Raw genomic sequence first — 15,429 nt, forward strand, 5'->3', positions numbered from 1 at the left:
TGGCTGCCTGCTTTCTTTCAAGCTAGAACTTAATTTGCTAAGCTAAAATGTATTCAGTGTTGGCATAGTTCTGATTCTATTGTCTATTAGAATTCAGAGCTATATTTTGCCTAAATACATGCAGAATTCCTCAGACTTCACACCTAGCTACCTCAGTACAAGGTGCATCTTTATAGAGCAGGAAATCTAAAAGTGTTACCATGATTTTAAATGGTAGGACTACCAGAGGGCTATCTCGAGCCTAGAGCAATTTGTCTATTGACACTTCTTTATGTGAGGGATAGATGAGTCTGGGACGAGTGAGAGATGCATTAGAGGCTTTCAGCATAATTGTCAGCTATGCTCAGTGATAAACCACATTGTTTTGATGACACGTTAAGAGCCTGTTATCTTTTATTTTCTTTCTCCAAGTCTCCCCATCTGTTAGAGCATGATTTTAGGTGTTCATTCACTAGACTGATGATGAACAGTAGCCTGCAGCTGAGGGCTGGGTGAATGACACTTAGGATACCTGGAATGTGTTTTATTGTGTGCCTGGTGGAGGAATTCAGTGGGAGACCGTAAGTGTTCCCTACATTTCAGTGAGGTTTTTGCATCCAGATTCTGATGGGACAAATAGAGGGCTGGACAGGACAGTATGTGGCAATAGGAGAAAAGTTACTGAGAAATGGCAGACCTAGAAGCTGATGTTGTGCTTTGCTGGTGGTTAGCATACAGTTATGTTACATACAGTGTGAAAATGGCCAGGAGAAAGCATGTCCTTCTATGTTTTTTTATAAAGAGAATGAGAGCCTTTTTAAATGGTTAGCCTGGCAACTTTCCTCAAGAGTCTGAAAGTCTGTCTTGAGTTCTTTTTGACTTCTACATTGATACCTGTACTGATGTTTCTGCAACTGGAACTTGGGCATCAAGAAAATTGGTAACTACAGGGAAAAAAAAATCTTTGTTAGGACTTCTTAAGTTCTACAGAGTGAAGAGTAAAATAAGCATTTTAGACATAAAATTGATGTCAGAAACAAGTCTCAACAGAATATATGTTGTTGGGGAAGCAAAGGGATTTAATTATGGGTTGGGTTGTTTTTTTCTTTTACCATTTGAATATCCAGGAGAAATAGGTATGTACACATACAGATCATCTTTTTATACTGTAATGCTCCAGAACTTTCCAATCCTTGCTCTGTCCTGTTTAATTCTAGTTCCCTATGTATGTCCTTTCTTCCTTCCTCTTCTTTTCCAGGGTTACAGCGTGCTGTATTTTGTTTGTTTTTTTCCATGTAACACTGACCAGGGTATGGAGTTCTCCAGCCCTGTGTGCTCCTCACCTGTGAAGAATGTTATTTTGTCCCAGAGCTTACTGGCAGAATGGCCAGGGGCCCCTTTTATTTATCCTCCCTCTCCATGGTAAAAATGGAAACTTCTGGTCTGAAATTCCATTTGTGGCTGATGCTACATTGTGACTTCAATGAATAAATGGAATAACTTTTAATATAGCTTATATAAATGCTTGGAAGCTGTCTCTTTCATGCTTACAGCTATATCGTTGGCTGTATTGTGTGATAATTGGCAACTTACTGTCTTATAAAACATAAATCTGACAGCAAATTTCAAAAGCTGGAATGAGATCTGACTTAGACATAAACCCAAATGAACTGTGGCAAAGCAATTTGCAGGTGGTTTTATTTGCAACTTTCCTGTTCTGCATATCGATACCTAATTTCTGCTGTATAAAATACAAGCACCGTATTTACGGGTTAGAGCATCTGGAATACATACATACAGTACAGTATCCATGCATTTATCCAATTACAGCATTTGTAATATTAATATTCTCAAGAAAGATATTCCTCAGTCTTTTCCATCAAGATAGAAGCAGGTCATCTACCTACATTGCTGACAGCAAGGCACTGACATTAGCAGTTTCGGATTAGAAATCTGGGCCACTGTGGATGATAGTGAGCTACTGTGCTCTGCAGAATACATCTGGCATCATACCCCGAAGAGGCTTGCAATTACTGCCTCAATACCATCAGCACCAAAAACAAATCTAAAAATGTGAGGTCAAAGTTCCTGTTCCACTGAAATCAAAGGAAAAGCTCTTGCAGGCTATCCTTAGTACCAAAAATTCACTCCCAATTCCTTTCTTCCTCATTCACATTCAGGACTCAAGTCTAAGAATTAATCTCTTGTTCCAGTTTGTTTCAAACCTTTATGACACTAAGATCTGCACTGAACTGCTGAAGCCATCTTAATCACGGGTAGCAGCACACCCACCATTAGTATAGGTTACTGCCATTAATACCGTTTTGTGGTTTTTTTTGGTTCTTAATTCTTTTAAGAACATACGGTTTGGATGTGTTAAGGTTTACAGATCTGGGCTCTAACCAGTAATGTTCTTTTTCACTACAAACCTGTAATAAATGCCTCTCAGGTTAAAAAATATTCTAAGCAATGGGATTGTATTGGAATAGTAAGCCTTATTTTTTTCCAAAAAAATCAGAGATAATGCTGTCACACTATAAGAATTCATACACCGCAGTTCATTAATGCTACCAAACCACATTTTTAGCTTTTCCATGGAGTTAAGAAATAAACATACCCATCTGGGCTGCAGAAAGAAGAAACTTCCTATAAAAGTGTTTTTGCTTCTAAGGCAAAATCTTGTCTCAGGGGGACAAGCAAAGCCTGCCCATGATGTTGGCAGCATATTAAAGGAAAATAGTGCTGATCAAGCTAGAAATTTCTGTGCATAATTGTAAAACTTTCTCTGTAAAAAGTGAAAGGGAATGTCTCTTGCAAAACTGACCAAACAAAAAGTGACCTCTCAAGAATGAAGAGTTCCTTTTTTCTACCTTTCTGTAGTAAATGCTGCTTGCGCTCATAAAATCATTTTTTTTTTTTTTTTTTTTTTTTTTTAAGTCAGTGGCTTGCTGACTACTGTTTTGTCCCCATTGTATCGAAAAAAGATTGCTAGGGGCAGAAGGGAGACAAGATGGGAAGAAGGAAAGAAGAGAAGCTGGGAGAGGAGTGTGAGTCACCACCCCACATGAAATAGATGACCAAAATTGGAATGTAGCTTTCAAAAAGCTGTATTTCAAACACTACCTGCTTCATCTCAAAGCTAAGTAGAGCACTCCACATGATCATAAAAATAGCTGATGAATAAGGAAAAGGTGATGGGAAATGTGCATCGTTTCTCTCTTCTCCACACCTTCCCCCTTCCCTCTGCCCCAGTTCTTGGTGCTTGCATTTAAACACTGTGCACTGGGTTTGTTATTCTGCCAAGGAAAAGCATTGCCCTTGACTTCTCTTCAAAAACAGCTAGAAGGAATGGCTTGTTCAGTGTTACTTCCAGTGGCCCCAAATCTTCCTTCTGTGCTGTGGGGTCTTCTGGTTGATCTGTTTCATCACTTGTCAGTTTGAAAAAGGCTTTATTTATGACCTGTAAAGCAAAATATAAAAGTAATCGGAGTCATGATAGTGAGAGCTTAAGCAGATGAAAAAGCACATGAAATAATGAGTAACTTAGATCAGCCATAGCCAGCACAGGAGAGACTCCATGGATGTTCAAATAAGCCCTTGATGCACTTGTTCCATAATGTGAAAAGGCTCTACAGCAGCTTGTACACTTGGGCTGTATGAAATCCTGGTACCCTTTATCCAGACAAAGTTTCAAACGTAGGATGTCTTCCAAAAGGCAAAGGCACTGAAATTACACTTTTAGAACATAATTTGATGCCTTTTAATGGAAGATAGTCCTCCACTTTTAAATCCCCTTTCTTTCCCTTGGGACACGAATGGTTGATACTGTCTTCAGGTGAGACAACATGCCATGCTTCGTTCTGTATTTGCAGTTCTGTAAGCAGTCCCACAGTGATCAAGGGAACAGCCCAATAACTGCCAGAGAAGCTGTGGATGCCCCATCCCTGGAGGCATTCAAGGCCAGGTTGTATGGGGCCTTGGGCAACCTGATCTAGTGGGTGGCATCCCTGCCCATGGCAGGGGGTTGGAACTGGCTGATCTTTAAGGTCCCTTCCAACCCACGTCATTCTATGATTCTGTGTACTGCCAGCCTCTATCATAAAGTCCAGCTGTGATGCTTTGAGTTGTTCAAGCTGTTGGTTTGCAGGCTAATTTGTGTGCACAGAACCTAGTGTGCCCAGACCTCAAACTTGGTGCTTGTGTTGCATCCTCTGCTGTAATGATTAAATTTAAATGCTGTAGAGTAAACCTGTTCTGCTGAGACATTAATCGAAAGAGTATTCAGTACCATTCAGACATCTTGAATGTCCCCTGCTGATCAAGTATCCCTCATCATTCTTACAGTTTTGTTTTGGGTCAAATTATACAGTTAAACAGGCTAAAGCTGAGCAGAAGGCATATGTTGCTTAACACCAGTGATATATACCATACCTTCCCAACAGTTAGATTGGTGTCACTTATTTTACTGAGATCTGCCCCCTTCCCCAGCAATGCAGGCAGTTTCATATCTGCGAGAAGTTCCTGCAGATCAGAGCTGTCTTCTATTTTTAACTCTGGCAAAGTTAATTTAATTTCTCTGAAAAAGAGAGAGGAGAAGAGGGGGAGAGAGAGAGATGAAAGCACGTCTGCTGGTATCGAAGCGTGGTGTTTAAGCAGACTTCGGGCAGCCAAGTGGACGTTTCTTCTACTAATGGGTTGTCCCTGAGTTTCTGTGAATCTCTGTTTGCACTAGTTGTTACACCCTCCCTGACAGGATCTGACCCTTATAGGAAAGCAAGGAGCAGGCAGGGCTGCTCTGTGCACCCTGTCCCACTAATTCCTATGGGAGGGCGCGTGCGTGTCCAAGCTGTACCTTGGGGACAGATCCTGGAGCCAGGCCACAGACTGCAAAGGGAGCTCGGACTCTACTTTGTCCAGGTCATTGCCATTGATGGGCTGCAGCAGCACCAGAAGAGCATTCTTGCTGACAGGGACTTCAATCACAGAAAAAGTCTTGCTGGTGTCAGTCTTGTACTTGAACGTCCCAGTTACCAACAGCATGGGGACTGAGATCGCTGTGTTCGAATCGACCCAGAACTCCTGAAGCTCTTTTAGCCGGGAGGCTTTCTTAGCATTCACTGAAAAACAGACCAAGAAAGAAGTTGGTTCTTCCCTTTCATCCTTCCTCCCCTCTGCCCCTTAGCTGGTATATTGTTTATTTAAAAACAACACACTGCATTAGATAAGGGCAGTGTGTGTAAAATCATACTTAGATACTGTAAACATGTGTAACCTGTCTTTAATACACCTTCTGGTAGCATCAGGCAGAGGCAGTGCAGATTTACAGAACAAAGTCTGAAAAACAATCAGGACTGTGACCAAAACTGCTATGTTTCTACCAGCTTTGTGACCAGGAAATGCCACAAATCTGGTAGAAATTTCTGCTTGCTCAGTTACCTGCTCCCTCCCAAGCTGCCAAGGTGGCTCCTGGGTGGCTGACGGGTCTGATGCGGAGGGTCTGGATTTTCTCTCCATCCCATGAGCAGCTGTGATGACCATGTGCTAGGGCTGCTTGTTTGGAACCACATCTGGCAGGGCCAGCTGCAGGAGTGCCCTCGCACAGCTGGAGAGGGCTCCTGAGGCAGCCAGGGGGCTGGTGCGAGGGAAGGTGGTACAAGCTCACTCTGGGGTCTTACCTTTGGCCATCTTGATAACCAAAGCAATGGGGAAAGTAGCAAGCACAACACAAAAGTGTTGATTGAGCCCAGGAGGTTAAAGAGGGACATACCTGAACACTTGCTAAACCTTAATATAAATTTCTTACCCAGTTCACAAGTATGGGAAGCCTTGCTCTCATCTCCTGCTGCTTCTGTGCAGCTTTGCATTTCAACATGTTATCTGCTCATTGCCATAGATCAGTGCTGCTGCCCAATTAGGCAGATAATCCTGTTGACATTAAAGAAACTACTGCCATCAGTGAGAAGGGCAAAGATCAGTAGTCTTGAAATTGCTGTTTTGTGGAAAGGGGAATTAGGAAAACAGATTTATATGTTCTGGTAAAGAAAGGAATGCTTTCATTAAAGTAATATCAGTATAAAATAGGAGCTGGCATAGCTGTACTGCTAAATAGTCTATTCTCCAATAAATCCAGGGAAATACTGGATCCTAACAGATTTAGTATATAATAAAGTGTGCATAGGAACATTTGTCTCCTAAACAACCTTGTATAAAAAGCACATTTAAGCACTACCACCTAGTGTAAATTGACCACAAAACAGCAGCGAGTAGGACATGTGAAACATATAAGCAAAATAAAATAAAATAAAATAAAATAAAAAATAAAGAGTTGTTCACTGTTTTTTCTTATCTCATAAGAATGAAGGATGGAAGCTGAAAGCAGAAAGGAGACACTTTGCCTGTGTAACCTGCAGAACTTACACTCACAGGACAGCAGATGTCGAGTGTAACAGAATAAAAAAATAAATAAATAAATAAATAAATAAATATATAACACGCATTCGGAGAGTTAAATGTATCAAGCTGGGATAATATCTCTTTTAATAGTCTTGGGAAGGACATAAGGAATGTCATAGATAGAGGAGGCAGTGTCTAACTGCCTGCAAGGCAGCAGGTGAGGCAGGAGGCTCCTTATTGGTGGCTCCCATCATTTCTCTGAAGCAGCACTGCCCTCTGGCAGGGGCAGATGTGCGAGGGCACAGACCTTGGATTAGCTCCAGGCAGTTTTTATGTTCCTGTTAAGTAAAATGAGCTCCCATAAAGAATTGACTCAAAGTGCCAGGAAGCTAATTGCCTCTGGAACATTAAACATGAATTTGGATGCAGAAAGTTTGCTATCTGAAGCAAGAGCGCTGCACGTCACAATTTAGTTGTACACAGTTTTGTTAAAAGCTGCCAGTAGGGAGAAAAACAAAACAAAACAAATCTGATATGGCAAATAAACCAGACAAGCAGATAAACTGCTTCTTCAGCAGTACCATTTAAATTATTTATTCGTTTACAATAGTGCATTTGGATCTGATCACACAAAATTTCAAAGCTCTGGTATTGACTTTGGGGCTGTCTATTAATACTGGGACAGCCATGAACCACAGCAAATCAACCCCCCTGGCTCCCCATGGCCATCTACTGCTGAGGGTCTGGATGCCTCTGCCTTCAAACATGCAGCTAGGTGTGTAATTCCCTGAAAAGTCTCCAAGAGAAGTTAGAAGTCTTAATATGACTATTCATGTCTGCTTTTACAACAGTGTTGTTCTTAAGACATGGGAGAGACCTGTTCATAGAATCCTAGTATATCCTGAGCTGGAAGGGACCCTTAGGGATCACTGAGTCCAACTCCTGGCTCCACACAGGACCACTGAAAAATCAACCCATATGTCTTGAGAGCATTGTCCAGACACTTCTTGAACTCCAGCAGGCTCAGTGCCATGACCACTGCCCTGGGGAGCCTGTCACAGTGCCCGACCACCGTCTGGGTGCAGAACCTAACACCCAGCCTGACCCTCCCCTGTCCCAGCTCCATGCCGTTCCCTCGGGTCCTGTCGCTGTCCCCAGAGAGCAGAGCTCAGCGCCTGCCCCTCCGCTCCCCTTGTGAGGGAGCTGCAGGCCGCCATGAGGCCTCCCCTCGGCCTGCTCTGCTCAGGGCTGAGCAAACCAAGGGGCCTCAGGGGCTCCTCATCATCCCCTCTAGGCCATTCACCATCTTTATAGCCCTCCCTTGGGCACTCTCTGATAGCTTTATGTCCTTTTTATACTGTGGTGCCCAAAACTGCACACAATGCTCATGGTGAGGCCACACCAGCACAAAGCAGAGCAGGACAATCACTTCCCTCAACCAGCCTGGCAATGCCGTACCTGAAGCACCCCAGGGTACAGCTGGCCCTTTGGGCTGCCAGGGCACACCATTGACTCATGTTCAACTTGCTTTTGACCAGAACCCCCAGATCTCTTTCTGTGGGGCTGCTCTCCAGCCTCTCATCCCCCAATCTGGGCTGCTCCATCCCAGGTGCAGAATCCAGCATTTGTTCTTGTTAAACTTCGTATGATTGCCCAGCTCACACACTTGTCAAGATCTCTCTTCAAGGCCTCTCCACCCTCAAGAAAGTCAACGGCTCCTCACAATTTAGTATAATCTGCGAACTTACTCAAAACACCTTCTAGCCCTACATCCAAGTCATTTATAAAAACCTTGGAGAGAACTGGACCTAAAATGGAGCCCAGCAGAACCCCATAAGTGACTGGCCACCAGCCTGAAGTAACCTCATTTACTATAACTCTCTGAGTCCAAACCATCAGCCAATTGTTCACCCATTGCATTATCTTTTTGTCTAGCTGCATGATGGACATTTTGTTCAGAAGGATACTGTGAGAAACCGTATTGAATGCTTTACTGAAATCCAAAAATATTACATTGACTGGCTTCCCCTTGGTCAACTAGATAAGTGACCTTGTCATAAAATGAAATTAAGTGTGATAAGCAGAACCTTTGCCTTGTGAATCAATGTTGCCTATGACCAATGACTGCGTTATGGAGTATCTTCTGACAGCACCCACAAAAAGCAAAGAAAACCGGAAATCCAGTTTGCAAGTGGGAAGATAAAGGCACAAAAACATTTAAGGCACACCTGAGCTCCACCCTTTATCAGTAGAAACCCATTTAGAAACAAACCTCACTGCAAAGTTATTGAAATACAGTCACTGGTACACGAACTTCCCTATGGTATTATATTCAGGCACTAGGATGCTGAAAAGCAAGTACATTCAGAGTTGTTGTGCAGTAGTATTTCTAGAACAGCAGCAATGGAACAACCCTCAGTAATTAAAGGGTTGCCTTACATCTAGTTTTGTATACTCTCCCAGTTTCACTAACTGGTAGCTTACTTTCTGACCTAGGAATTGCTTCCAGACTATGGAAAAGTATTGCTTTTGCTTGCTTTAAATCTACATCCTGATTATTTTCACCAGAAACCCCTCATGACTTTTAGTTCTTTTGTGGTAAGAAATCAAGCATGGTACTCTATTATTCATCTCACCACACCTTTCCTAACCCATGGTTTCCTGATCAAGGAAGCTTTCCCTGAGGACTTCTCCCTCCACCTCCTCTCCATTGCCCTTGCTGGCTTGTGGCTGAGTGAGGGGAGGCAGCATGGAGACAGGACCCTGGGAATGGGACACTGCAAGGGGCTGTGCTCCAGGTTTTCACCTGAGCTCTTCCCCCATGCTGTTTGACCTTGCGTCCTTCTCAGGAGCAGGGCTGCAACCTGTCCACCCAGCCTGCCTCCAACACGAGTGCTTGCTCACACTTACCTGCCAAGCGGACATCCACCGCAAACAGCAGATCGGTGGATGGGTCAAGGTCTGTCAGCAAGCATTTGCTTCGGCCCTCACTTTTGGCCTCCACAAAGGTGTTTATTTGTTTTGTTGCCTCACTTGGGTTTGTAAAGTCCACAGCTCGGGCGTAGAAAGCATCGGCTGAAGGGAACAAGTCATGCACGAACTGTTCAGATAAGGGTATGCCAGGGGCAGAGAAGAGGCAAAGCATCTTGGAAAAGAGCAGTTCCTCATCCCTGTTTTTGATGAGGCTTTCAATAGTCCTCAGGCTTGTAAGGACCTTGTGCCCATCCACCCTAGAGGTGCAGTCGGGGTCTCCAGAGGGGGGAACAAATCCCAGCAAACCCTGCAAATCAGTGGCCGTCTGGTTGGATGCACCCAGGTAGAAAGACACCAAGGAGCCGTAGAGACTGGTTGGGGACAGGAGGACATTTTGGCCTCGATGTGCTTCCCTCAGCTCACTGTAAAACCGCACGCCCAGGACATGCACAAAGTCCTTCAGGTAGCTCAGTTTTTGCCTCCCACGGCCACTCAGGCTCGGGGTGTCCAGCTTGACTTTGTCCTTCAGGTCATCTTCATAAGCAGGTGTGGTTTGGGACTCGATGGAGGCAGGGACAAAAGTTTTCCTTCCCTCTCGGGCCAGGTTTTCCATATCCTCACAGGTACTCTTGTTGAAAGAAAACAAATTGAAAGGATGGACATAGACCCGGTCACAAGCCACCACAGTGAGGCACAGGAGCAAGCAGAGAAGGTCTGCCGCCAGGTTCATGTCGGAAAACCACTTCCACAGTGTCTGCTGAAAGAAAATTGGAGGAAGGAAGACGAATCAGCCTGTTGTAAATACTTTGTCTTGTACTCATATGGTGAGGTGCTCATATTGTGTTGGAGTTACAAAGACAGGAATTGCAGTGTATAGTGCCAGTTGGGCTGCCTGCTCCCTGAAAAGGACAGGGTGAAATGGCCAACAGTTTCATGGCAGCAGGTGGGGATGTGCCAAGCATGGATTTGACTACATTACCAACCGCGATATTCTGAAGATTGAGCGCTGGAAGCACCATGGTAGCGCTCTGCAATGAGTTAGGCTTGCAAGCTAGACTGTGCTAGTTCTGGCAAAACATTATAATAATGCTGCTATATTGCTCCCAGGACCTAGTCAGAGCTATCTCTGCAAATTGCTGCACTAAATCTTGCTGACACATGGACGAGTTAAGCGATTTGCCTGCTGTTACAGGGGAAGTGGGTTTGGAAACCAGGTCTGTTAAGGTCCCACTGCTGAACTCTCCTATTTTGTATGTCTAGTCAGCATAATATCTGGCACTAACGAAGCATTTTGTGTTTCCATAGCCCAGTGCAAACATTCTTTCTAGCTTCTAGGCAAACACACACAGGGCTCCCTTACAAAAATGTGCTAACACGGAAACCAAGAGCTTATTTTCATAGCACCTTCATTATTTGAATACAGAGTTAGAAGGGATAAACTCTGGTTTTCCCTTCTGTGCGAGCAGTCCTCCTGTGGTAAAAGACCTCCTGCTGCTCTTATTTTTCCTGACTAGAAATAGAGAAATTTTTTGAACGTTGATGTTGCCAGTGTTTCAGAACAAAGGATATGGTGCATATTGGGAATGCAAAAGGCGTAGGCACATATACATGCATGTACATATGAATATCCACATGTATATGCAAACACACTGACAAACTGTTTATAATTCTCACTTTTCCGGTAACCAGTTTTTGATAACTAATAGCTCTGTTGCGCCTTCCTTGGATTTGTAATCTGCAACTTTGGATTTGCATATCTGAAATCCAAATGAGTCAGAAATTACACTTCTGTAAGAATAATGCTTATCATTTGCCAAAAATGCTGCTGTTCAGGGCTGTATTTTTACACTAATAGTTACATCTTGTTTGTCACAACTCTCTTCACCCTCATATCTGCCTCACAACAGCCGCTGCTGGCAGCAAGCTCCCCAGCCCCACGGGTGCCAAAGCTTGCTTCTCCCCTGAGCCACCATGCTGACCCTCATGGGCAGAAACAGCAAGAGGGGCAGTCCTCACTGCCAGCACTTACACCAGGCCCAGTCTGTGGTGAAGCAAACGTGAATTATTTCCCTAAAGAAGTCAGTCCAGAGCCTTTCAGAAAAGTATGAAAACTTGAGCTGAAAAATTGGCATTCAGAGCAGATCCATTGAGTGTGCTTACTAGCCTCCGTCCGTGCCGGTGTCCCTCCTTGGATGATGTCTCCTCTGGGACAGGCTCCTTGTGGCACCTTCTGGCTCCGGGAGCTGTATGTGGTGATGTTGGGGGCATTTACGCCCTTCCCAGAGGAGGGGCCTTTCTAAAAGTCTCCAGTGGCATTGCACAAAGCTACTTTACATCACAGGCTGGGAGGCCAAAAAATGTTAGTTCAGACCAGATAGGGCCTGATAAAACTGGAGTATGATTTATCACTGGATGCACAGAAAACTCCAGAGATCAATACACAACCTTTAACCCGACCCAGCACATTTGTGTAGCCAGCAGTTACACATTTACTGAGATGGACACAGGTGTTTCATTATGCAGAACTGATTATAGGACCTGAAAATAACTCTGCTTGTTTTGTGCTGGACTCAAGGAAACACAGATTTCCTTGTGCCTGCATTTGGTGCACAGTCAGACCAGATTTTTTCCTATTTGGGTAAGTTGCCTTTAAGCTCTGACTTGTGGCTTGTGTACTCACCAAGGAGTGGCATGTCAATTTTTACCATTTTTTACCCTCTTGACCTATCCAGAAGATCAAAAGTTTGCTTGTTTTCCTATTCAAAGCGAAATGTGGTGGAGAAGATGAAAACTAGATGGATTAGGTCACCAGATCCAGCAGACAGAGAATTCACCCCTTCTACTCTCAACTTCCCAAGTCCTGTTTAGAAAAAGCAGTGGGATTCAGAGATCTTTCTGCAGCTTTTGGAGTGGTCCTTCAGCTTTGGCATGCCCTTTCCTCTTTAAGCAAATAAATAGCCAGTTAAACGGGGGATGGTGCAGTTGGTCTGTGCTGTGGTGCCCAGTTACATGGGGGCTTCAAGGAGTGAGCCAGGAGCCAAGGCAGAACAATGTTGTGGGTGCACCTGGGCTGTTGGAACTGGTGAAGCTGATGGTGCTTGTAGAGACAGTCAAGCCCTGCCAGGATGAGCACAATGACAGAGGGATGGAAATATGTCTCTGCAGCACTGCTTTTCAATTGAATAATTTGACTACTTTAGCTGTTGTGAGTCCTAAGCATAAGCACGTATGACATGCTATCATGTAATAAGGCCTAAGCAAACAGTTTGAAATATTTAAGGTGTTTTCTCCTCTTGCTGCTGGAGCATCTCACTCTGAGAAGCATCTGGCAGCAGAACAATCCCTGAGCATCTGCACCATCTCCAGACAGCTATAAAATGCATGGAGCCTGGCCATGGATCCAGGCAATAGGAGAAGTAGTCACTCTGTGGCTCCTGCAGTGCACCGTGGTCTCCTCTTGCTGTCTGCAGACACGAGCCCCAAATCTCTGGCCACAGAGAGTGCTGTGCCATGGAAGAGTGGGGGCAGGAGGCTGCTGAGCCGTAACTCCCATTGGTGGTAGCCCACATTTATGCCCCAGTGCAAAGCTCAGACAAACCCCATCTAATTATGCTCATTTAATTAATATTCCCCTACTAAGATGCATTATGCACTAGCGTATTTCTTAGATCTTTGTCATTTATCTTTTCAGTTTCTACTAAAGGAGATTTCAGACTATGAAGAACATACATTGCTACACCTGGGAACATATTTTGCCCTAGTATGACAATTACAGTCAGTTTTTCATTCTACTTCTGATCCATTTTAAGTGCACAAGCATTATTCCAATTACTATATGTGGACCCGTTTGTCAGGCTTTTTTTTTCTCTGTTGGGTTGCCATGGTTTTAGGAAGGAGCATATGCTTGAAGATAGAGTCAGACTTCAGCAAGAGGAGAGTCTCTATCATGCCTTTCTGCTGTGGTGTCCGCAGATTCTCTTCCCCAAAGAGAGCTGTGCCAGAATAACTGTACTGAGAAAAAATAGGTGAAAAACTTTCCAACAGCTAGGAACTCAAGAAGGTAAAAGCAAGATCCTTCTTAAAAGCATTGTCTATAGAAAGAAAGCCCAAGTCCTGTGCACATTGCCTAACAAATCTCATCTTGCAACAGCCACAGTAAAGGTATAAATAAACACAGACCTCTCAAACGTGCTGTCCAAGGAAGAGGTTCCCGTCCTTCTGTTGCTCCACTCCTCCTGATCTCAGGAGAGGACTCATATCTCCCTTTTATACCCACCCTTACATAAGCTGGCCTGAGCTCCCTTCCCCCCTTCACTGCCCTCATTTCTCTTCAAAACCTTCCTCTGTTTTTCCTGTTTGTTATTCATGGTCACAGCTGCCTTCTCCAGAGAGGGGAGCACAGAGTGGCTGAAAACCCTCTCCCGCTGGTACTGTGGTCTCTGCTCCGCATGCAGCCTTGCTTCTCACCCATTTTGTGCCATTGAAATGAAATCCCTTTGCCAGCCAGCCGTCATCTTCTGACATGCAAGTCGGGGAGCAATGTTGCTGCCTCTTCTTTATGTAAATGCTATCAAATTTGCCTTGGAAATTTTAACCCTAGTAGGGGAACACTGATCTGACAACCAAGAGTGAGTAATTAGGTGTTGAATAGAATAATGTTGTTTTTCCAAGCTCAAATTTCAATTGATTGGCAAGCCAGAAATTCTTTTGCTGAAGAAGACCCTGTCTCTGTTCTGCTGAAAAGTGTTTTCATTGGTCCAGATAGTTCTGGGAAAGACTGCATGAAATTCAGCACTTTGTGCAGAGACAATTCCAGTCTTCCCAAATTTTGCTCTGAGATCTGAATTAGAATGGGCCAGATGTACTACAGGGACATCTCCCTGTCTCCTGTGAAGTTAGGATGGGATTTATGGAGAAAGAAGTTACCGTGGATAGAGGATAATGAATTATGCTGCTCACAGACTTGGCCCTCAGGCAGTGCTGAGAACCTCGACATGGGCTCTGTGTCGGTTGAGCTTGTACGTCCGACCTCTGCAGATTATGAATTTGCATTGGGTTAACTCAGACAGCCTGTACGTAGTCATGTGTCATTTGCTACTAAATTTGAGACTTTCTTTCTTTGAGACTAGAAGTACCCTGAATGGGAAGCAGGCCACAAACAGCTCATCTGCACAGCCTGAGGGTTTAAGTTGGTAATTGCAAATCTCTACTCCCCATCAACATCCATAAAGCTTCCCTCTCTTTTCCTTTGGTAAGAGAAGACCACGTGAGGTCTGGACAAGGCACCAAGAGGAGAGAACAAACTGCAAAAAGGACAGGAAAAAAGCTGGAAAAGAGGAAGCCTGTGTGGGAGGACCTGACAAAAAGGAGACAAGAAATATCGCTTTATCAGCAGGTGCAGTGGTTGCTGCAGGGATGGGGCGGGCAGGCATCACACTGGAAGGAAGAGCAGTTGTGAGACACCGGGGAAAATCCTTGCAGAGCAGCCAAGTGCCTGCAGAGACCAAGGCACTTTGGGTTGGAAGAGTGACCACTGGGATGGGGAGTGTACACGTAAAATGATGAAGACAAGCCCCAAGTCCTTACTCACTGTTTTGCCACAGTGCCAGAATCAGCAGGATCCCAGTAAAGTTGCCATGCAGAAAATGTAACTAAGAGGAAGTGCACTTCCTCGTATATAAACTGCAGAAGGCGCTGCCATAAGATGCTGTGGAGACTGAAAGCGTTAACTGGTACAGAAAGAGATTAAATGAACTCACTGAGGGCACAGCCATCAGAGGCTGCAGAACACAACAGTCCAGGTACAACAGCTAACTTGGGAAATCCCCGCACAGCCGTCTGACTTGAGTTTTAGTTTGAGCCATACAACAGCTCACAGGTTCCTCTCTAAGGGCTTGTCTACAACCTCTGATGGAAATAGAGATGTCTGAGCTTAACTTGGCCAGCTTAACTTGGCTCACCGACAGGAAATACTATTTTAGCAGCACTATGTCACACACTAGCATCACACCTAGCAAACCTGACCCCAGCCACAGTGCTGCTGGGCACTGCTCCATTGCACAGCACATTCAGGAGCCCACTGTT

General features: G+C 44.4%; 1 protein-coding gene across 7 annotated transcripts; it reads right to left on the minus strand.

Moving 5' to 3' along the window:
- Positions 1-1,458: 1,458 nt before the first annotated feature.
- Positions 1,459-13,664, minus strand: AGT (angiotensinogen). Of its 7 annotated transcripts, none has more exons than XM_035320918.1 (5): positions 13,525-13,664; positions 9,283-10,102; positions 4,832-5,096; positions 4,411-4,555; positions 1,459-3,439 (listed from the first exon to the last, which is right to left on the minus strand). In XM_035320918.1, exons 2-5 carry the CDS (start codon positions 10,073-10,075, stop codon positions 3,248-3,250), a joined length of 1,395 nt encoding a protein of 464 aa, XP_035176809.1. In that variant the 5' UTR covers positions 10,076-10,102; positions 13,525-13,664; the 3' UTR covers positions 1,459-3,247. The 7 variants fall into 7 exon arrangements, with proteins under 7 accessions (XP_035176809.1, XP_035176814.1, XP_035176807.1 ...); XM_035320923.1 differs by having other exon boundaries at positions 9,283-10,099; positions 13,525-13,604; XM_035320916.1 differs by lacking the exon at positions 13,525-13,664 and adding an exon at positions 11,506-11,662.
- Between the last annotated feature and the right edge of the window lie 1,765 nt (positions 13,665-15,429).

The sequence above is a fragment of the Oxyura jamaicensis genome, chromosome 3 (assembly GCF_011077185.1).
Source record: "Oxyura jamaicensis isolate SHBP4307 breed ruddy duck chromosome 3, BPBGC_Ojam_1.0, whole genome shotgun sequence".
Taxonomy (NCBI): Eukaryota; Metazoa; Chordata; class Aves; order Anseriformes; family Anatidae; genus Oxyura; species Oxyura jamaicensis.

Bases quoted from the DNA above. Each gene is read 5' to 3' on its own strand.
- AGT (XM_035320916.1), bottom strand. From the start codon at position 11,613: ATGCCCCCAACATCACCACATACAGCTCCCGGAGCCAGAAGGTGCCAC. The intron at 10,103-11,505 runs GTAAGCACACTC...ATTTTCTTTCAG, and splicing joins ACCGGCACGGACGGAGGCTA to CAGACACTGTGGAAGTGGTT. The intron at 4,556-4,831 runs GTACAGCTTGGA...TCTCTTTTTCAG, and splicing joins CTCCAGGATCTGTCCCCAAG to AGAAATTAAATTAACTTTGC.